Below are 21,562 nucleotides of genomic sequence, written 5' to 3' on the forward strand. Positions count from 1 at the left end.
TCAAAGTGACACACTAGGAAAACTATTTATTGGGATTTGTCTTTAAAAAAAAAAAAGAAGAAGAAAAGAAAAAGCATACACTCATTGAGTACAGCAGATAAAATCTCCAAAAGTCATTTTCCTAAACAGTTGCATTTGGAGTACTCAGAATCGATTTTGGATTTTTTTTTTTTCTTTACAATTTTGCATTTCAGACTGAATTGACATTTTTATAAATTATGTAAAAACCTGATTAACACAAAACAAAAATAAAGACCACAAAATAACGGCATGGGACATCAATTAAAAACAAAAAAGAAAACAGAAATAACATGACGTGAATTTCATGTTACTCTCTTTATTATTGTACACAATATACAAACTGGTCCTTTGTACGCTTCCTCACTCACATCTACAGTCTGACTCGGATTAAAAGACGGAGATAAATAGATAAAAGGTATCTAAATATCTCAAAGATTTGAGGTAAGCGAGTATGGAAAGCATGTTAACTCTAATAAAATGAACAAAAAGCAAAACTGGGCAAAGTACAAAAAAAAATAATACACATTATTCAAGCATGGGATTATTGAATCCATGACCAGGTGCTACCAAGAGATCATTTCATACATTAACCTCATTTGTAATAAGAACAATAACACTGCGATTATGGCTGCACATCGTGTCCATAGTCAGTAATAAAAAAAGAAAAGTAAGCAAAAAAACATCCGAGCTGCTTAACTGGTTTGAAGTGAACTACGACACCGGGGCCAGGAGTTTACAAGATAGCCAAAAAAACAAAAACAAAACCCCAACAAAAAAACCAGGTAGAAATCAGAGTTGGAGTTAACGACGGAGTACAGATGGAATTGCAGATGTCTTGCAGATAAAAGCACAGCGTCTCCAGCTCTGCAGCAGCACGCGTGGATCAACGAGGACAGAAAACGCATCAGACACCGAGCGAGGCGGCTTTCAGGGGCGGCTTCTGCAGAGGCTGAATGCGTCTTACCGCCACTGATTAATGCACATTATCTGTGCTTGTCAGAGGATTTATGAGTGCGATTGTTAAGGGAAATGCTAAAATTAATCCCAGTAAAATGCTTGACATCCGTTGCGTTTTGTCAGGACAGAGAAAAGCAGCTTTAATTTCTTTCGCTTGACTCAATAAAATGGAGGCTGGTGTGCAGACTTCAAATCGATCTCTCATCGCCTAACGGGAACAAAAACCAACACCGAGAAGTGGAACGGCTGAAGAGCGGAGCGTCACATCAGCCTGGCTCCTCGCAGCAGAGGGGGGGGGGGGGGGGGGGGGACTTCACTCAGGACAGAAATGAGTCGACAGTTTAGTGCTCATGTGAGTGGAGTCCCACGGTTCTACGATGAGGATTAGTGTGCTAATTGTGTTTACAAGCAGGTCCCGTTTGCTGGCGTCTCGCTGCGACGTGACATCCGCCGCAGCGCTTATTGGATCTCCAGTGTGTTCGGCGACACGCGATGGATAAAAATGGAGGTCGTTTTCCCCGTAATGGAGAACAGACTCAGAGTGGCGAGCAGCTGCACTGAACACAAAGTGGCGACACTAAATTTTACCGAGTGAACTCACGATGACGGAGCGGAGCTCTCTGCTGCTGCCGATGGGATTCAGTGAACAGACCTTAAAAAGTGAACTACTTGTTGACACTGAGCGACACAGTCTGTCTACATGTAAGGATATTGCTTTTTCTCCTCCTTTGCTCCGCTGCTGTCCCTCTTCTCTTTCTTTTCAGACTTTTCTTTGTCATGTCTGGACTCCTGAAATGCAAAATTAAGGTTTACATAAAGAAATATCTAATATTCGGCTCGGTGTGTGTGGCACACTGAAGGCAGCGCTATGCGGGAGGCTGCCGAGCTGAGCGGGTAGAGCGAGCTCACCTTCTTCCCCCCAGAAGATGTTCGCTCCGGTTTCACAGACTCTGCCTTCTCTTTGCTGGATGATTTGGATCGTTTGCTCTTCTCCTTCTCTCCTGACAGGGGGGAGTCGCTGGAAGGACTTGTGCTCTTGCTGTTTTTGGAGGAATCTGGGAGGAGAGCAAAAACTTAAGTGCTTCTCTTCCTTCTTCTGGGAAACGGCTTCAGACTTACGGAGACGAGAGGACTTACTGGTGCCATTCTCATCCTTCCTGCGTTTGGATTCTTGGCTCGCCTCTCGGTCGTTGACCAAATGGTCCTGAAATGCAGATAACGTGAGTTAACGCCGTCATGCTTGGGATTGCACTGGAATAACAATACATCTGGACGTTGTGGCTTTTCAGTTTTTAAACAGGCACTCGTGCAAAATCAATGAGTCTCCAACATCATTAAACATCTGCAGCCACAGCCTCTACAAGACGGAGGAGTACTGACTCGTTTCCTCTCTTTGCGATCCTTCTCTTCCTTCTTCTCTTTGGATCGACCTTGTATGTTCTCTGAGTCTTTCTTCTCCAGCTCCCTCTCTCTGCTCTTGGACCGCGAAACTGAATTGTAGATGATGTGGTGCTGCAAAGTCAATTAGACATGAAGAGGACAACGAGCAACACGGTTATATCAGGGGGTGAGATCACTGATACAGTTCATGTATGATCGTGGGACGACGACAGTGATTGGCAAAAGTCCAAAACATTCACTAAACTGTACACATCAGCCACATGTCCTCAACATCACCTCACAACATATGAGAGACCGTATCAGTCTTCGGCAATGCAGGAAGAACTCTGTCGTAGCTCTTAACAGGCTGGCCAAATTGAAAGCTTTCACAAGTAAGCGGACATGGAGCTGCTAAATGTTGGCTGCTGTTTCCTGCACAAAAGAGACAAAAGTGGCTCGGAGTTGACTGGGAATCGGTGCGTGAGCTCAAGTAATCCGTCAACATGAACCACGAGGAGGCGTCTGAGCAGGTGATAAAGAAAGTTTATGGAAACATACAAGCGGTTGTTGTTCTTCATAGTTAAATTTTTTTTGTAAAGTTTTAAACAAGATCTCTTCCAGCATAACGTCTGATCTGTTTGACGAATGTGGAAACTATGAAACAAATGCAAATCTGCACTTTTATTGGTCCTGTAATTGTCATTGTGATAGAAAGCTCATGAATCTCTGTAGTACTAAATCTGTGCTTCACACTCATTTCCATTCCTCTATTGTTTGAGCATCTCAGGGAAGGAGATGAAATACTGAGTCACCTGTACGTCACTCTCACAGCCTACAGACACATTGAACTGCAATCGTTTACCAAATTATTGTTGGAAGATCAAATGGGCTTATTAAAAATGCTATTCACACCAAATGACACCATGACAGAACAAATATAATCCATTTTAATGAGGAAAAGTGTGTTTGAGGAAAAATTAAAGGTCTTTTGAGAAGCAGGATCCACTTTTTCCACAAATCTAGTGCGTTCAACTAGTGATGAGCCTGAAATTCGAACCTAATTGTACAAATAAAACAACTTGTTTTTATCGTGCACGCACACACACACTTCAAAAAGGTGCTTCAGTCATGATACTGAACAAGACTTCTTCAAATCAAGTGTTTTTCCCCTCGTCTGACAGATTAATCACGACGGTCAGAAGGCCTGTGTAAAATATAAAAGAAATACAATTACACCTAGAACCTACTCTGTGTATGAAGTCGACAAATACTTCAGATACGGTAAATAATCTGAAATATAATCTGAAAAAAAAGTGTGTTCCAGACCAGCTTAGTCTTATTGATATAAATGAGTCACTTCAAGAGTATCAAACACACAATGACAATACAGCTGAGTCAACACCACCTGAAAAAACTGTTTTAACAACATTCAAACACTTCTAACGGAGGTTGGAGTTCCCCGCAGGCCTGCATAACACTGCCTCCTTTTTAGTTGAACGTGTCCATTAAATAGGCTCGTGCACACAGAAGTACGAGGCCTGGATCAGTCTGCACTTGTAACAGCTTCTGGTTTGTTTTTCCTGTAAATCCGTTTTGATTTGTTCCATAACCTTCAAAACATCTAAAAAAATAAACAAAACCTTGACATAAAATGTGATTGATGGCTGAGACCAACAAACTTCACTGAGCCATTCAGCGTTCATGATAAATCTGTGTCTACTATCTGAGGTTGTGTGTACATTACCTTAAAAGAGTTTTGTTTTTAAATGTATTGATTGTTGTGGATCAAACCAAAGAGAATGTGTTTTATGGGGAAAAGATTGCGCTGTGAAAGTCATTGCTCTCGTCATCACTCGACTGCAGTGCTGCTCCGGGTCACATGGCCATTCAGCCTTTTTGACATGTTTTAGGTTTTATATCCTGCAGACTTCACTTTACTCAACCATACTGCTGTTTACAGCATCAGCAAGTTGTTTTGCTTCACTCTTAACACCTGATATTTTAAAATAAATTCACAGATCTAACAACTGATGTTAAAACAGTTTGCTGTAAAATCTTCTTAAATGAGCATGTCAAAGATGTTTTTTCTTTTAACCTCTGACCATATCGTCCTTTTTTAAGAGTGGAAAATACAAAAAACAATGAAAAGATTTTTAAAAAAAAAAAGAAAATGACCACAGGGCCTTTGCAAACTGGGGCTCAATATGCTAAAAACCCATTCAGCTTCTGTATCACAAATGTTCCTATAGGGCTTGTGTGTCCTGTTTATATCACATACAATATCACCAGAGAACTATGACTATTTGATCTGATGTGTTGAAATGCCCTTAAAGTAAAGCATGTATACCAGTTCTATACCTGTTATTGTCCTTGTTTCATTTAACTGGAGAATCATCTCCACTTCACCCAAGAAAAAAATTAAACAAGTCAGATCAGAGTCTTCATGCAGAGTACTTCAGCGATACATCGAGGTGTGCTTTTCTGAGTTTTCATAATAAGATAACTCTCCTTATCCGTTAAAGCACACTATATTAGGGTGTTAATATGACTACTTGAATATTGTTATACCTTCAATAACTGGATCATGATCAGATTTTGAGTGTGTGTCTCAACAGGCAGGTTGATCTGAATAATCTAAAATGCTCAATCAAAAACGTTTGAGAGGCATAAAGCCAGAACATTCCTATGATAAATCTGTGCTCTTGTTGGTCTATTTCTGATTTTATACATTTATTTTCCATTTTACAAGGTAGAAGAGATTTAGGTTCCTCTGCCTTGTATGGCGGCAAACACTGCAACACGTCAGCTGGAGACCCCGGTGCAAATCCTCACAACTCATTCCTGACAAATGATTAACAGACGTGGTGACTTCTCTTTAGTGCCACAATGTCTTTTTTGTAATTAATTGTGGTGCTAAAACTACAAAAAAAATTTTTTTGCCCTTTTCCTGCATATCGAGTCACTTCGTAAATTAGAAAAATTCGAAAGTTTGCAGGTGAGGAACGGAAAAAAATAAACCAGACCTATAGAATGTAAAAGATGTTTTCAGTCAGCATTTCATCTAAACAAAGAAACGAGTCTTAGAGAGCGAGCGAGTAGCAGAATCAGTTCAAACCTTGGATGTGGACTCCTTGGGTTCGATGCTATTGTCCTGTAGGGATGAATGGAGATGACAGATGAGCTGGGAGGGGGTGGGGAATTGGGAGGAGGTTGTCAGACAGCAGTAGAGAGTTGGAAGAAGGGTTGGGGTAGTCGAGGCTGGCCGGACCAACAGCATACTTCTCCGTTCACCTCTGACCTTCAAGGACTAAGGCTTTGACAAGGTTATCACAGAGAGGAGAGTTCATAGGCTCAACATCTGGAATGTCAATATTAGAAAAGTCCTGAGCTCGTATGAAATGAGTGCTAGTCTTAATGTTAAAGACAAATCTACAGTGCAGCTGGTATTTCAATATGCATAAAGTGCAAGTGCTATAAGTGATGTATGTATATATATATATACATGTGCCTGGGTGTGTGCCGTCTCTGTGCATGTGTGTGTATGACAAATGACTTTAATGGGATGTGCTTGACTGTAGCCCTACATAAGTAACTGTTGCTGTCACTTACAGTTCAGGAATGGATAAGACACATGGAGCCTATTTCTCTGGTGGAAGGGTAACTTAAAGACCTATCACAAGCTTCCAGTGGTTTGGGCGACATTCCAGACGATCCAGGCGCCGCCCACTCTCTCGCTCACTCTTTGGAGGTGTAGGCTTATTTTCCTCTGCTTTTTTTTTTTGGGCTGATGGGGAAACTGCAAACATTCGCTTTCTCCGTCGATCTGGATTGCTGGTGGCTCCGGTCTCCCACAAAACGCTTGCCGGGAGGTAGTGTGACTGTAGATGCCGATGACGCGCGAGGACAGCGTTGCAGCCGGCCGGTGGGATTCACTGGACACACATCACGTGACATGGAGACTGCATGCAGGCCGTTTCGACAAGCGAGGACAGAAGAGACGCCAGTGACTCAGCGACAGCAGAGTGCTCCGACTGCAGACTGCTTTGCTGAATGCCATCCATCTCTGCGCTGCATCCGGGGACGTTGAGGGAGGAGCAGAACACTTTCCATCACTTCCAAACAGAAGATATTTGCAGCTTGGAAATCCGGGGAGGTGGGGGGGGGGGGGGGTAAAAGATCTTGGGCACCATTTCAAGTAGTGACACTGCTCCGGATGAAGGGGGGGGACAAAAAAGCAAAACATCTTTGCCTTTGGAGAGCTCTTGTGTTGGCAGGCCACTTTATATCAGGTGATCATTCTCAAAAAAGCAAAAACTCCACACGAAAAATCGAAATGCTTAGGATGAAAAAAAAAAAAAAAATTCTTCTCAAGGCACACTGACTGCTTTCATTATTATGAAAATAGGTAAATATTTTAATATGAAAATATTCAATATATACAATATTTTCTTGACTAAGTCCTTGAGAGGTTTCTCCCAATTCTGCATAACAATATGCTGATGTCCATGGAATGCTTCCCAACTAACACGGGGATAGTTGGGCTTTTCCAGATGCCAATGCCTGCGTCGTGTACGGCAGCTCCTCTTGATGATCTTCAGGGCTGCTGGAATGTGCAACGGCAGGGAACTCTCCGGCAGATAGAGAAGAAACGGGCACAGCCTTCCTCAAGCCATACTAACCTTTACAGATGAGGAGTGGGACGGGGAAGAGTGGCTGTCGAGCTTTCGTCTTTTATGTTCTGGAAAGACAAGCGGGTGAACTTGTTTAGTTTATCCACGTGTTAAAACTATGTTGCGCCTGAAAAATCTACTGCTCTAAATGGTGTGCAGGCTTACCCCTCTCAGATTCAGCTGATTCTGATCTCGAGCCTGGTGACTTGAGGGACCCGGGCACAGCATTCCTGTCGCCTTTCTCCTTGTTCTTGGACTCCTTGATGGCGTCACGCTCCCTGGACGGCTCCATTGGCTCCCCGTTTCCGGCTTTGGACTTGTCGTCTTTGATGCTCTTCTCCTCTGTTTTCACTTTCTCCCGGTCTGCCTTTGGGGTCTTCTCCTTACCCTCGCGTGGCACCCGCTCCTCCTTGCCTGCTCTCTCATCTCTCTGCTTCTCCCGTCTGTTCTCTGCCTTTGCATCAGAGATGCTGCCTGGTGTCTTCTCCTTTTTCTCTTTTTTCTCCTTCCCACTCTTTTCTTTGTCGTCCCGATCTTTAACAGTTTTGGTGCTGAGAAGGAACAGTCAACTTCTTTTTAAAAAAAATGCCTTTAGTGATAATATAGTAATAATTTGAGTTGTTTTTTGTTTTTCAAATAAATGTTAGAAGTTTAGGATAATCCTACCTGATGAGAGCACCATTCCCATTGCTGGTGGTCACTTTGGCTGCTGCACTGTTGGCTTTGCTCACTGGCTTCGTAGTCCCCTGAGATTTATCCTTTCCCCGTTCTGCATAAAGAACGATCAGGAGTGCAAGATTAATAACCACAGGTTCATTTTATTTTTCCATTTACTTTAGGCAAGTTGTATTTATTAAATATACTGCTGCAAGCTTGAAAGTTTTTAGATGTAGAAACATCACAGCCTCTATTTGTATTTTTGGTCTTCGTCCGATATTATACAGTCATTTGAATGAGAAGAAAAGAAAAAAGAAGCTAACATGCAATATTGACCGTGGGCCATTTGTAATCACTCACCACCGTCCTCTGAGGTCCCCTCTTCCATCTTGCTCATGCTGGTGGCGGGCTTGCTGGTGCTGCCGGGGCCGTTCTGTTGACTGGCGGGCGTGGTGCGTGCTGGCTGTTCCTTGTGGTGAAACTCATTCTCAGGAACCATGTGAACCTTCTGGCTTTTCAAGCGACCTGAATAACTGTAAGACGCACAGAGGGTTTGCAAAAAGCAGCAGCAAAGCCGAAAAAGATCTGAGTGTCACACAGTGCAAAAATCTGAAGTTCGCAGGGGGAAAAACACGTAACTGAGCTTTGATAGCATGCTGCTTTCTTTCTACAACCCCGCCAACCTGCTTACTAATAAGCACAGAAGTGTGGACACTTGTGCGATTGTTTGACTAATGCCCAATTTCCTCGCAGATCTAATACAGCAGCTCCAAGGCCGACTACCAGGCTTTACAAACACCATACTGCACAGTGAAATTATAAATTGATTTATGGTAGTATTCTTGCAATACATCTGCATAATGTATTACACTAAGGAATAACCACATTCACTCAAAAGCAAAAAATCTCACACCAATTAGCTTTCAAATTGATATAAATGTATTATGTAATAATAATCCCATTTCATTCCAAAACAGAAAATTATATCTGTCAGAATAGGTACCATTCTTTTAGATCTGTTCCCACATTTCTATGTTAATACCACACTTTGCATAAAATATGTTAAAAGTATGCTCCTCATAGAGCTGAACAGCACACAATGCTGTGTTACCCCATTGCTAAGGCATAGAGGTCTGGTCTCTTATCCTTCTCCTCAAGGCAGATCTTGTGGACACGGCACTCCAGCGCTTGGCCCAGGTTCAGGACCTTCGGATAGCACGGCAGGATCTTGGTGAGCACGATCAGAATATTCCGTATGTGGGTGTAATCTCCTGTTTCCAGGCAGTGGACTGAAGCCTGTTTGGAACAGCAACCAAAAATGATTAAGCATAGAAAGCTCCTCCCCAGCACGTTTGTCGTATTTAGGTGAAAAGAATTGTGAAGGAAAATGTAAAGACAATGAAGGGTATCTTACTTTAGTCAGCATGTAGTGCCATTTATGCACCACATGCCTGAAGTTTTCATAATCTAGCTGATCTGCTTTGTTTCCTCCGTCAAAGCCTGTGGCTCTAAAGATGGTCAGGAACCCGGGGTAATTGACACACTCCTGTGACCACACAATAACAACAGGCAGATTCATATGCAGGTCATTTTCAAACAAATGGTTACAACTGAATCACTATTTTGAGTAGTGTGAGCAAGTAGGACTGGACACCTTCTCATAGACTGCGCGGTCACTGTGCCAGCGGGTCACCGTCTCCAACATGCAGCAGAGGAAGCGTCCGTATCTGTGAGACTCATTCTCCGTACAGCTGGCCACGGTGTAGATGGTAGCAGAAAACACCTGCCGAGCAACACAAGGGTAAGCGGTAAAGTGCCAAGTATAATGTCAATATTATCAGGAACAACGAAAACGGGATAAAAGCACAGAATTCAGAATTGTATGTGACTTTAGAATATGATCAGCAGTTAGAAGGCATCCTTCTTACCCTGTCGTAACACAGGAGGGTGCAGAAGTTGGGAGTCTTCTGCTGGTGGACCAGCTCCACAAAGCGGGCACAGTACACAGCATCGATGGAGGAGAAGATGCAGCGAGGAAACAGGCAGAGCTGCAGGAACTTTGTGATGGTCTCATTCTTTGTGGACTCTGCAAAAATTCATTGAGATTGCCATTAGTAACACAAAACATAAGAACAAAGGGCAACAGATCTGCATTAGACAGTGCGAGACTGGGCTTTCTCTAGGTTTTTCTTTATTATGGTCACGAGGTATAAAACCATCACGCACAATCACAACAGTCTATTCTCAGTGTTTATGTAGGAGGAAGTTTAACCATGTATTGCTATTCATCAAATACATTAAATAAAATATCAAACGTGTGCACTTTTATGTTTTCTGAACAATTAACAAATGTCAAAGATGACACAGGCACACTAATTGTAACAAACATTGAGATACTTACTGGCCAACAACCAGTTGTCCTTCTCAAGTTTGAGTCGGTGCAGAACTCTTTGTACATGCTCCAGCTGCTTCTTCTCCTCCTCTTGCAGTTTTTCCTGCAGGGCTGTGCAACGTTCCTTCTCCTTCTTTTTCTTATTCATTGGCTGGTATTAAACAGAAATCAGAAGTCACATCACAATTACACTCAACAAGTGTGTGTGTTTCACGACGATCACCCAACTACTCACTATCTCTGGGTTCTCCTCGATGGCTTTGATCTGCACCTTTAGCTTGTTGACCTCACGGTCATAGGCAGAGTGTGGCACGGCCAAATCGTACATAGTGAGCGACCAGAAGGTGGCGTAGAACTGAGGGCGGAGGTCATCCCACACCCGGGCTGGGTGGAGTGATATCACAGCCTCATGCACTGGTGTCATCACCTGTTCACAGGCTGCCACATACTTGTGTACCTTCTGCTGTTGCCGATTGCCTTTTTCTGCCTTCTTCAGCTCGTCGTACTTGGACTGTTGAGAGAGCATCCAGTTGAGAATTTAACTGAAAATTCTGCTCTTTTCAGAATTTCCATACAAGATTTTAAAGCTTTGATAATCAAATGTAAACAGTTCAAACCTTTTGTAGGAATTAGTTGAATACCTTTAATACATGGCTTTTTGTTCTCAATTAAGGCAGCTAAAAAGCACTACTGATTGAAAAGAAAAAAAGAAGAAAAAAAATACGAATAATGCACTTACCAAAATTTGATGTGCATACATTGGCCGAGACAGAAAGAAAGCAGCATCATGTGGAGTGTGGAACTGGTTACAAAGGATGTCGATTGAGGGAACCCGCTTGATATAATCCTCTGTGCTGAGGTTGGAGGCCAGAAAGCCACCAAACTGCACCAATGTGTCATGACACTGCAAGAAGGAAAAACATTATTACTACATAGAAAACACAGCAACTTTCGATTTATGGATTGAAACCTCAGATACAGAGACACAATTCATCTTATAAGAAGTCTAAATAAATACATTGAGAGGGAATTATTACCTGGTCATAAAGGTGACCAACAAGTTTCAGATGTTTCTCTCCTCCCTCCAAGAACACCACGCCATTTCGTTGCTGAGCCATAAGGAGACACAGTGGCAAAGCGAGTTCGTGGTCGAGCAGAGCATCCTTCAGACGCTGTGATGACTTTTTTGTGTTCCTGATCTGTCCAAAGTAGCCACCCTGTGAACAGAATTGAGTTCATTATGACATAAGCATTTGAACAATGACAAATGTAGTTGAGGATACTGCACATACCTCTGCTTTGAGTTGCTCCCCTCCTGTCATCGCTTCTAATTGTTCTGAGGTCATCTCATCTGTAATCTCAATGCCAGCCATTTTCTGCACCACCTCCTTCAAGATCAGCAAGTCAAAACTGAAGAGAAAGAAAGATAAGCTGATCCAAATGGCAATAACAGGCCACAAGAAGTGCACAACACATAATGCAAGCTGACACTATAAGAAACTGGAGCAATTCCCAAAACACAATGCAGATCAAGTGTAAATGTCCTTTAAATACAAATTCTATCATTTAATATTTTATAGTTATAATAAACTTGTTGCATATTGTGTAGCTCGTCTAAATAGCACCGTTTCCAAACAACTGATGACAAAACATATTTAGAATGTCTTAAGTGAGCCCATTTCAAATATTGTTAACATATTGTGTGTATATGTGTCTGAGTGGAGGTGCATTTACATATAAGTATCTTGTTCTTTTCTTGAATTATGTCATGTTTTTAACTGTGAGGTGAGCTTGAGTGTTTTGAAAGGCGTCGATAAATAAAATGCATTATTAGAACCTTTTGTCAGCGATGATCAAGACAAATGGGATGACTTAAGAAGAACACATTGATAACCACATTTCAACGATGCTTGAAGACAGCAAACTCTTTTTGTTCCCCCTAAACCGTTTGAATTCGTACCTCTTTCCTGCTTTGAGCTGATTGGTGACATACTGCAGGAGGCCAGCAAGCTCAATGGGGTACTTTCTGAACACAGCTCCACACAGACTTGCCAGGCCTTAGTGCATAAGAAGAACAGCTGTACGTGAGACACTCATTAAAACATCAAACACCTTTCCTCCTTTTGCATGCAAATGAATGGCGCGTCAAAGTGCGAAGCCGCATACTCTGAAGCCATGAGGAGATGGTGGTGTCATCGTGTTTCATCTTCTCCTTCTCGGGGTTGGCAAGTGCTTCAATGATGCAATCTGAAGATGGAGTCAAGAGGAACAACCCACATACACAAAAACTTTTTTGTTTTGTTTTTGTTTCTACAACTATTATTCACAACCTTAATAATAAAAAGACAAAAATCTTGGTTAGCCGACTGAATGAGACATTGAAAAGTAGGATACAGGCCAACACGTCGTAGTTGAGAGATGTGAGGTATTTCAAAGAGTCCACCACTGGAACGATGAGGTTGTCATACCATTGGATCTGAGACAGCATCTGACATACAGGAAGACAGCACATGCATTAAACATTACCAACACTAGTTATTGACTTGCGCCCTAACCTGGTAACAACCTACATAGCAGGAATAACACTCAACAAATGACCTTAACAAATAATGGTCCGTATATTTTTGCAGTGGTTGTGCGTCCATATTTCAAAATGCACGGATCTGAACTCAATTACAAGAGCGGTGTTTGAAAAAACAAAGATGGGATTTAGACGATGATGAGAGATGGATGGAGAAAATTAACTTGTGGTCTTCAAGTGAGCGCTGTACAACAAAACTGAAAACTCTGTCCTTTCTGTTCTTATCTTCAACCGGCTTCTGCATTAAGGTTTGCTTACATGGGCGACGTCAATGTTACCAGTGCAAAGTACACTTACGTAATCAAAGAGGATGGTGGGATTGCTATGGCTCAGTTTGCCAATCTGCCTTCCAGATTGTTTCACATTCTCTTTGGTCAACCGCCTAGAGAGGAAGGGGATAGAAAGAAGCAGATGAAAATCGTGAGGAGACACGTTCTTTGTTGTAATCAAAGACTATCACTTCTGTAAACTTAACAGTTAGAAATACTCTTGTGATTGTCAGCTTTAGATAAAAACAGGTGTCAATAATCATTGTTTTTGCCTCAACAGAAGAATACAGTTGAAATGCCAAGCACCGGACAAACTATTATTAGTTTTAGACCTCTGAGCATTCGAGACGTTCCATGTTAAACTGTAGCAGCAAGAAAAATCGGCAGAATACAGTAAAAGATGATGCAATTAAACCGTATTGTGTTCTGCAAAGTGACTTACTTCATAATATATTTGGCTCTTTCCACAGTCTGAGCTTTGACTTTAACCAACAGTGGATGGCCGGTATAAGTCTCATTCTTCCATTGCCCATATAACCGGTACCTTTGGGAGCACAGAGAGAGAAACTGCAGTGAAACTGAAGCTTTGTCATTGCACCACTTTAAACTCTGGCAAGTCTGGCAGGTTGGGATATATAAAAGGCAAGAAAATATATAGTTAGTAGAAATCCCCACTCTCACAGCAAGCAGCATAAACATGTCAATGTGGCAAGCTGAAGCTATAAACGAACAGCCAAACAGCTACCTTCTAGTCTGGCTTCACCTGCGTGAATATTTGCCAGAGTGAATGTATCCCTTATTTGCTTTGCTTACTTTTTAAATGGTTCTGAAAAAATCAAGACACATCTGTGGATTCAATTTAATGAGCAACCCATTGAACAATACATCAACGCATTAATGAGCCTCAGTCCCGAGCCGATTCCACTTTCTATCAGATCTTTTCCTTGACAGTGCCAACAGTTTATTGTGGGATAAAGTGAACCACACTTCAAAGTGTTTCTATGTGCAGCAGCCCTAAAAGAAACTGCATTATTAACTGCAACAAAATGACAAACAACTAAAACTGAAATGAAGTACAATGCTTGGGAAAGAGTGTCGTTACTCATGAGTGCTGTGCCAAAACGTCTAATCAAATGTTCTAAATATAAAACTACAGCGACACTTGGGAGTCGGGCTTGTCTTAAAATTCATTCTACACAATCAAGTGTGGTTTGAAGATCTAAATTTATTTGTGTGGGCTTCTCTTCCCGTTTCGGCAAGTAAACACTTTCCTGGGGCGATGCCTGGGGGTTTACCAATGGATGGCTCAATTATACAGCGCCACACGGAGCGAATGATACTGCTGAGAGACAGAGAGAGAGAGAGAGAGAGAGAGAGAGAGAGAGAGAGAGAGAGAGAGAGAGACTCACCTGTGATAGTAGGGAAAGAGTTTGAAGAGCCCCCAGAGTTCCTCAGACATGCAAGCGTTACACTCCATCAGAGTGAGGGAGGGTAGTAGCACCTGGTCTGCAATGCTCAGGAAACAACTCAACAAGATTTCCTGCAATCAACACAGTGTAATCACGTGGTTATCGAGGGGAATTCAACTGAAGAGACAAAACAAAACATTTCACACATTTTTAGAGCAATGATGTACAAACCTGCTGACCGAATCTTTTACTCACCATCTTGTCTCTGACCTCAGATTTTCCATCACTTTGGTACTAAGAGGCAAAAAACAACAACAAAAACATTATGCACAAGTTAGAACATTATTTTAGGGATGCCACCAATGTCATGAGTCTCCAGGTTTCCACCTACCTCTTTCATAAAGGCCTTGCCTAAACGTACAATCTTGGCAAACAGGATGGGGTCATGGGAGAGGTGAGGGCCCAGGTAGCCAAGCATGCTGAATGTGTCTCTGCGCAAGTCCTCAAAGTTCTCAGCAGGCTGAGGGGCGCGCTTGTTTCTCAGTGGATGCATTACACATCCCCGTGCCCCTTTCGGAACGCCAGCCCTGAAGAAACAGCACAGTAAATTAAGAGTCGGACTTCCTTTTTTTTTTTTTTTTTTTGTGTTAAGTGTGCTCGCATGAATGAATTGTTGGGATGGAAAATACATCAAACTGGGAAATTAGAGGTAGTTAAGCATGCTTTTGGGCCCAATTACACATTGTGGGCAGTAAATGAAACATGGAAATCAGCACCTTCTGTAAAGAGGCTCCACAGTCAGGTGCACAAGCTGGCAGAGTGCCAGTGCAATGGCCTTATGCGAAGTAGCGTAGAAAGAAGGCATCTGGTCCATAATACTCTGGGCGTGGTGCCAGTCTCCAATCCTAAGCAGCGCTTCCAACAGTCCCAGCTTCTGGTTATCAGGTGGCTTTAGGCACAAAACAACAACAATTACTGAATGATTGTGCACTACTGAAATATGGCAAAGTTCACCTGCACTCATTTAAAGGGCAATAAACACAAAGCTGCCATTCAATAAAGAAAGACTCCATCCATCTAGGGAGTAAACTCAAACATGTCAAATGAGAGGTTGATAATATCACCATAGTGACAGATATTTTGGTATAGGGATATGTATGTGCACTGCTCAGTGAAATTAAAGTGGATTTTCACTAGATCACTGATACTACCTACAAAATGTAAAAATGGCTGCAGAAATCCCTCTGTTATGCAAACAAATTCTGACTGAGTGGGCACACTTGCACAGATGGACTTCTGAAACAATCATCCCAGGATTCATTTCAGTCTAACCAAATGTGGCTTATGTGTAAACACACCTCAACATGATTTCACGCTGGTTTGCAAATTTGCTCCAATTGACAGGATATGTAATGTACTTTCATGTTATTCAGTAGAATTTAACAGAATTACTCCAGCAAAGACACTCTGCATGTGGAAGACTTCATGATTTGGTGATATCGAGCAGGCTTGAAAAGTGGACGAGTGTTTTATAAACATCACTTGTTCATATCCAGCTCTCTTCATACACCAAAACGGACAATTCTGAAGCGCAAACCTTCAGCTACATGTAAATAACATCAGTGAAAGTGGTTCAAAACCTTGTCATTCTTTTCCTCTTCCTTGTCCTTCTCCTTTTCTTTGTCTTCATTCTTGTCAGAAGGAAGTACGACCATAACCAGTTTGCGAGCAATCTGTTTGGCCTCTGAGATCTCGGTTTTGTGTTCCTCCACAATAGCGGCATCAAGTGGCATGAGCTGGAAATGGCAGAGAGGCAAAAAACACACAAAAAAAAAAACAAGATTTCCATAGTGAGAACAATTTACTTTGCAGTAAACAATACTCCATAGACTAGTCAACAAGAAGAGTTTCTCTCTTTTAATGTGAACGATAAAGATTTACAGGAAATTACTGGCAAGGAGAAAAAAAGTAAACTATGCCATTTAAACTAATTCATATAAATTAGCTGGACTTAGAGACCCATTTCTTACATGTATGTAGAGATCTTCCAGCTCTATCAAGTTATGGTGAAGCAAAGCAGCAGCAATGTGGTAAAGTGACTTGGGAGTTTCCTCATTGGGTTCCTGAATCAAGAAAAATAAATCATTACATCGTAACGGAAAGTAGATGGCAAATATCTTAATATCTTGGAACTGAACTTACAAAGCACACAGTATATAACTATGAAACTTTTTAAAAGATATGAAACAGGTGTGTAAATTATTAGACAAGTTCAAACTGTGGATATTGATATTTTTACCTGGTAAAATTTGAACTTGAAGCCCAGAATGTGGCAAAGTGTGAGAGGCTCACACATGTAGGACTTGATGAGGGACAAGAAGAAGTCATCTTGGTCAGATCGACTCTCGTATACCTCCAAGATTATGTCTAAGACACGGTTAGGGTCTAAGTTGAAGCATCCTGTAGGCAAATAGAATAGATAGGTGATCAGGTAAAAAAACAAGCTAATCAAAAAAATTGATTCAACAATACAACAGCTGGCAAAAAAAACATTCACATGACAGTGGAACACCTTTTCTGAAAAGTATTAAAAACGCAAAAGTAACAACACATTTGAGGCCAATATGCAAAACAGCTGATGAAAAAAAATGTTTTCAAACAAACAGTCTCAGCTCGTTTTAACTTATAACATTACAGCTATTTGTTTCAGTGAAAAAGAAACGTGGGATGTGATGGAAGCAGCTGCTACATGAACTATTTAAAAAAAAATCTTTAAATCTTTACAATATACTTCCCATAAAAGGTACCACTTCCGCACAGAGAACAAACCAATACATGAAAACAAGACCATCACTCATTTCCACAAATTTCCAAACCGCAGTTGACTAAATGAACCATATCAAAGTCGATATGTATACAAAAAAAACTGGAATTTGTAGCCATCAAACTGTGTTTATGTTCTGCTCACTGACGTCATCTTCTGAAACCTGCCGCATGGGTTTCTGGGATATCAAAGATCGCGTTGCGGCAGCTCAAACAAAAATAGACTTTCTCAAATAAAGAGCATTTAAGCCATGAGAATTGCGTGCAATGTTGTGAAACTGATGGTTGGATATTTTTGCAAGCTGCAAATCGAGATGTCATGAAACCTAGAGTACAAACAGAATCGTTTGCACACAAAGTCTCGGGAATGTTGTCATCATGTCAACAAACCTGGGGATGTTCCGCAAAATTTTAATGCTGGAAATGCGCGTTTGTATGAGTGTAATGACAAATTTCCTTTAGAATGGCATTGACAACTTCATATACATATACAACAACTAAAATTGGGTCCTAAATTTTCAATGTTTCCCATGTGGGTTCTGGGAGAGTAACTTTAAAGGCAATGAAGCTCAACACTGCGATGTGCCTTAATATATTTTGAGACTGTGAATGACGATAGTAGCTCCACTGTGTTTAATGGTGCAAGCCGTAAAAGACTTGGACTGCAGGTTACCTATGAGGGACTTGATGCTTTCCAGGACGATGTGGCTGGTGATGTTGCCCGACAGGTCTTGGCCCAGCTCAGTGATCAGCTTAGCGTAGCCCTCATTTTCCTCCCTTAGCAAGTTGAACTTCTGCTGCTTATAACTGAAGAGAAGGTCACACATTAAACAAATCTTGCATAAACCTTGAATTTGTATTGGAAAACGCCTCACTGGTCTGTGGATATCCACATCTGCACTCACAAAAGTTTGGTCTTGATTTTTACAATCTTCTGATTGAACTGGTGGGCTTGTTTTATGAGTCCGAGGGACTCCAGGGTTTCTGGATCCAGCCTTTCCTTTAGGATGGCTTCTGGGACAAAAAACTGAAAGGAAAACACAAACTGTTAATTCAAACTTCTGAACCAATGCAAAGCTGAGTGATGTGAAAAGTCCCATCAAGTCTTCAATTCATCATATCAGTGTGAAAGGTTCACCAGAGTGATTGATTTTGTTCGTAGAAAACAAATGAAAAAAATGTTCTTACCAAACACGCTCCAACCAATTGTGTGTAATGGTCACGTTTGTTTTTTTCTTCGAGTGCACCAGTCTCTAAATCTGTAAACAACAAATAATACAAGACTGAGAATGAACAGGAAAAGCTACAATCATATTTCTGATATAGAAAACTGAAATTTACCGAGTATACTGAACACATCTGCTAAAACTGATGGCATGTCGTCTCGCAGCTCCTGAAAACAGAAAATGGACCAAAAAAAACAAATAATTAGTTACTAAATTCTCTCCCCATCAGTATCAGTACATTAAACAGATTTTTTCCACCCTTTAGGCTTTCATATAATATTTCAGAGACAAGGCTTTCCAGTATTTCAAAAACAGCTTGCAACATTACCATTAAACATCTGATCGCCTAACTACAGCTGTGCCTGATCCCAGCAAGCACTCACACCCACAAATATCATCAAAAATAATAACATGCAGGGAAATAAATGGCTGGAAGGATAAAATGCTAACAGGAATAAAAAAAAAAAAAAAATAAACAAAACGTGTCAGGTTTTAAGGTGTATTGGTATGGTTCACACAGTTTAACATTAGGGGGAACAGGGCAAATAAAAAAGAGACAAAGCTCTATTACCATCATGTCCCCAAGGACACTGACGACAACATCCAACTTCATGTTTCCCTGTACAGCTTGGCAGCAGAGCTCGTACAAAGCAGCCTGTATATCTGCAGGGAAAAACACACAAGACACAACTGTGATATAATCGGTGAAAACAAAATCTAAAAATTGATTGGAACAAGGCTAAAACACTAAGCTCAAGGACGGTGGTAACAACTTGTGCAGTGTAAAACTAAATATTTGTAAATTCCCAGAGGGTTTCTGCTCCGTGTGTGGCAAATATTTATCTTATCATAAATTTTTTTTAAATACTGCTGATAAGCCAACAACTGAGAAACAAACATTGGAGCTTTTGATTGTGTGATGACCAATTATCACATTATTACGAAACCCAATTATTTCTTACACCGGTGAAAACCACTCCAGGTAGCATTGTGTGGAGATGCTTGTGTGACCTGGAGGCGTTCATCGACCAGAAGTGAGAAGGAAGGTCATTTTCTCAACTTACCTCGAACTTCACTCCCATGGTCCGTTTTCTCGGTTAGGTCCTTGCAGAGTTGAACGCTACAAACAAACAATATTAAGCAGCATTACACTTCAACATCATAGATACAGGTTTGTACAGCTCTAAAAGTGCACACAATAATGCAAACACACTGAATTCACAAGTTGCAAAGTACTTGCATCTTTATTTGAAATATATGTATAGTCTGCCAAAACTTTACTGGGCCTTTAACATTAAGAGGAGAAAAAAAAAGTTCATAATTGCAACATATTAGCAACCTCATTCAAGTGAAATTATGTCTCATTTAGATTTAATGTCCCTCTCCATTTAGAAGAGGGACAGACTGAAGGAATATCAAAAACTGGAATATTGTATGGGGATTATATTGGAGGAAAACTATAATTAAAGACAAATACAAACAGGCTGGGAGGCTCATAATGAAGCTTTCAGGCCAACCACACAAAAAGGTTGAAGCTGTTCATTAACACAGCAAACTATCTGAATGCTCATTAGTGACACAATATGTCAACTCCAATACACTGTAATAATGATAATAATAATGTAACTCAGATCAATGTGATAAAAAAAAAGGATCATTGCACATAATGGTTCCGAACTGCATTGGGACAATCGTGAAGGAAGCTCTGAGCTCCAGGCAGAAGCAAACAGAGCTCAAGTTTGAGCATCTCCCTGCAGGCCGATGCTGCATGTGGAGGCCTCGCAGCTCCGACCCAGTCTGAGCCTCTGCTGTCTCCGCCTGGACGACCTCGGATCCCCTCAACTTTTCCCGTTCACATTGCAGTAAAAACACTTCAAACCAAGGACTGATTCACAGATGTGGAGAAGGAACATGTGTAACGTCCCCGGGGGTCAAACTGATGCTCACACTCGTGACACCTCGCCGGCACGACGTGTGGAGACAACATAACGGCTAAGAGCACGGATCGTTGGCGAGCTGAGCTCACCTGCATCCAGCTAATTTCATACGCAAATTAACAAATGTGAACCTTTGTTAACAGTTACTTAAACGGAGAACGGTGTCGAAGTTATTGGCCACAGCTCCCTTCGTGGACATGTTTTAATGACGAAACGACAAATGCGATAGATTTACACCGCTCATCGTCATAATTAATGCTTAATACGTCCAAGCTTTAGGTAATAAAACATGCAGTCGACACAGCAGCTAACGCTCCGGCTAACCTGCTCTAACGTAAATGTCAAGACTCGTTGTTTCCCTCCACGTGATTATAACCGGTTCTTTCTCCACACGACCACCTCCAAATGCTTCTCTTCGCGGCTGCTTATCGACAGCATGTTGAAATGTATTGACGGCTCACCGCATGAGCGATTTGTTGTACTTTTAAGGCGAATTATTACGACGCGACGCTGAAGAGTTTAGGTGCTACACCAATGCTAACTAGCTTAGCTTAGCTTAGATAGCCATTATGTTTACAAATGAACGACACGGCTAATATACCGATCTAGTGAAATCAGGGGGGTAAACTTTCAGTCGCATGATATAAAAAGTAAAATATGCCTTTCACAAACATTATTCTCGGTTGACGCTCGCCAGCCAGTCATAAGTGTTGTTTTTTTTTTTTTTTTTTTTTTAGCTTGCTAGCTTGTTAGCTACCGCAAACGCTCCTGAAAAGACCGGCCTGATATTTGGATATTATCTCTGTTTTATCCCCAAATTTCCCGTCACGAGTGAAGAACTGGAAAACAACCCCAACATTCAACACGAGGGTGGAAGAGGAATCTACTCACAACTCCTGTTTTCCGGATTTTTCCCAGTTTTTGAACCATTCAGCAGGGAGGATAAGTGTCGCCATCTTCCATCCACACAGCCCGGATGTCTAGCTCATCATGGCACACACAGGGTCAAATGTGGAGCTAGCGCGCTGCTAACTCGGGGACAAGAAGACTTTGGTGTCTGTCTCCGTCGCAAGCTGCCTTCAAATCGGAATCTAAGCCGGTAGATCAATCTGATCCTTCACTTTGCATTTACAAACGTCAGCTTTGGAGGCTTTTTAACGGTGGATCTTTATGAAAGCAAACATCTCTCAAAGCAGGACTTTAAAAAAAAAATGCTAAAAACCATGAATTTAGGAAGGAT

General features: G+C 41.4%; 1 protein-coding gene across 3 annotated transcripts; it reads right to left on the minus strand.

Annotated features, from left to right (window-relative positions):
* On the minus strand, positions 1–21,296 carry thoc2 (THO complex 2). Of its 3 annotated transcripts, none has more exons than XM_080508724.1 (37): positions 21,214–21,296; positions 19,450–19,505; positions 18,957–19,048; positions 18,501–18,552; positions 18,348–18,418; positions 18,065–18,186; positions 17,833–17,966; positions 16,636–16,796; positions 16,367–16,459; positions 15,977–16,132; positions 15,113–15,285; positions 14,728–14,923; positions 14,592–14,630; positions 14,337–14,467; positions 13,370–13,471; positions 12,956–13,040; positions 12,472–12,565; positions 12,244–12,324; positions 12,038–12,134; positions 11,370–11,487; positions 11,115–11,294; positions 10,817–10,981; positions 10,313–10,588; positions 10,087–10,228; positions 9,614–9,771; positions 9,340–9,468; positions 9,100–9,231; positions 8,797–8,981; positions 8,046–8,218; positions 7,695–7,797; positions 7,194–7,579; positions 7,038–7,096; positions 5,474–5,509; positions 2,359–2,490; positions 2,116–2,182; positions 1,888–2,033; positions 1–1,767 (listed from the first exon to the last, which is right to left on the minus strand). In XM_080508724.1, the coding sequence occupies exons 1-37, from the start codon at positions 21,276–21,278 to the stop codon at positions 1,675–1,677; spliced, it is 4,680 nt and encodes a 1,559-aa protein (XP_080364850.1). In that variant the 5' UTR covers positions 21,279–21,296; the 3' UTR covers positions 1–1,674. The 3 variants fall into 3 exon arrangements, 2 of the variants coding, with proteins under 2 accessions (XP_080364850.1, XP_080364849.1); XM_080508723.1 differs by having other exon boundaries at positions 14,568–14,630; positions 21,214–21,288; XR_013936909.1 differs by lacking the exons at positions 1–1,767; positions 1,888–2,033; positions 2,116–2,182 and having other exon boundaries at positions 2,420–2,490; positions 5,968–7,096; positions 14,568–14,630; positions 21,214–21,288.
* Positions 21,297–21,562: the final 266 nt, after the last annotated feature.

The sequence above is a fragment of the Blennius ocellaris genome, assembly GCF_963422515.1.
Source record: "Blennius ocellaris genome assembly, chromosome: 14".
Classification (NCBI taxonomy): Eukaryota; Metazoa; Chordata; class Actinopteri; order Blenniiformes; family Blenniidae; genus Blennius; species Blennius ocellaris.

What these genes read in the sequence shown, in the direction of transcription:
- thoc2 (XM_080508723.1), bottom strand. Translation starts at nt 21,278, where the DNA reads ATGGCGACACTTATCCTCCCTGCTGAATGGTTCAAAAACTGGGAAAAA. An exon ending in CCACCATCCTCTTTGATTAC is followed by an intron (nt 12,566 to 12,955) that starts GTAAGTGTACTT and finishes CCTGTATGTCAG; the next exon opens with ATGCTGTCTCAGATCCAATG. An exon ending in CAGCTCAAAGCAGGAAAGAG is followed by an intron (nt 11,488 to 12,037) that starts GTACGAATTCAA and finishes CTTTCTCTTCAG; the next exon opens with TTTTGACTTGCTGATCTTGA.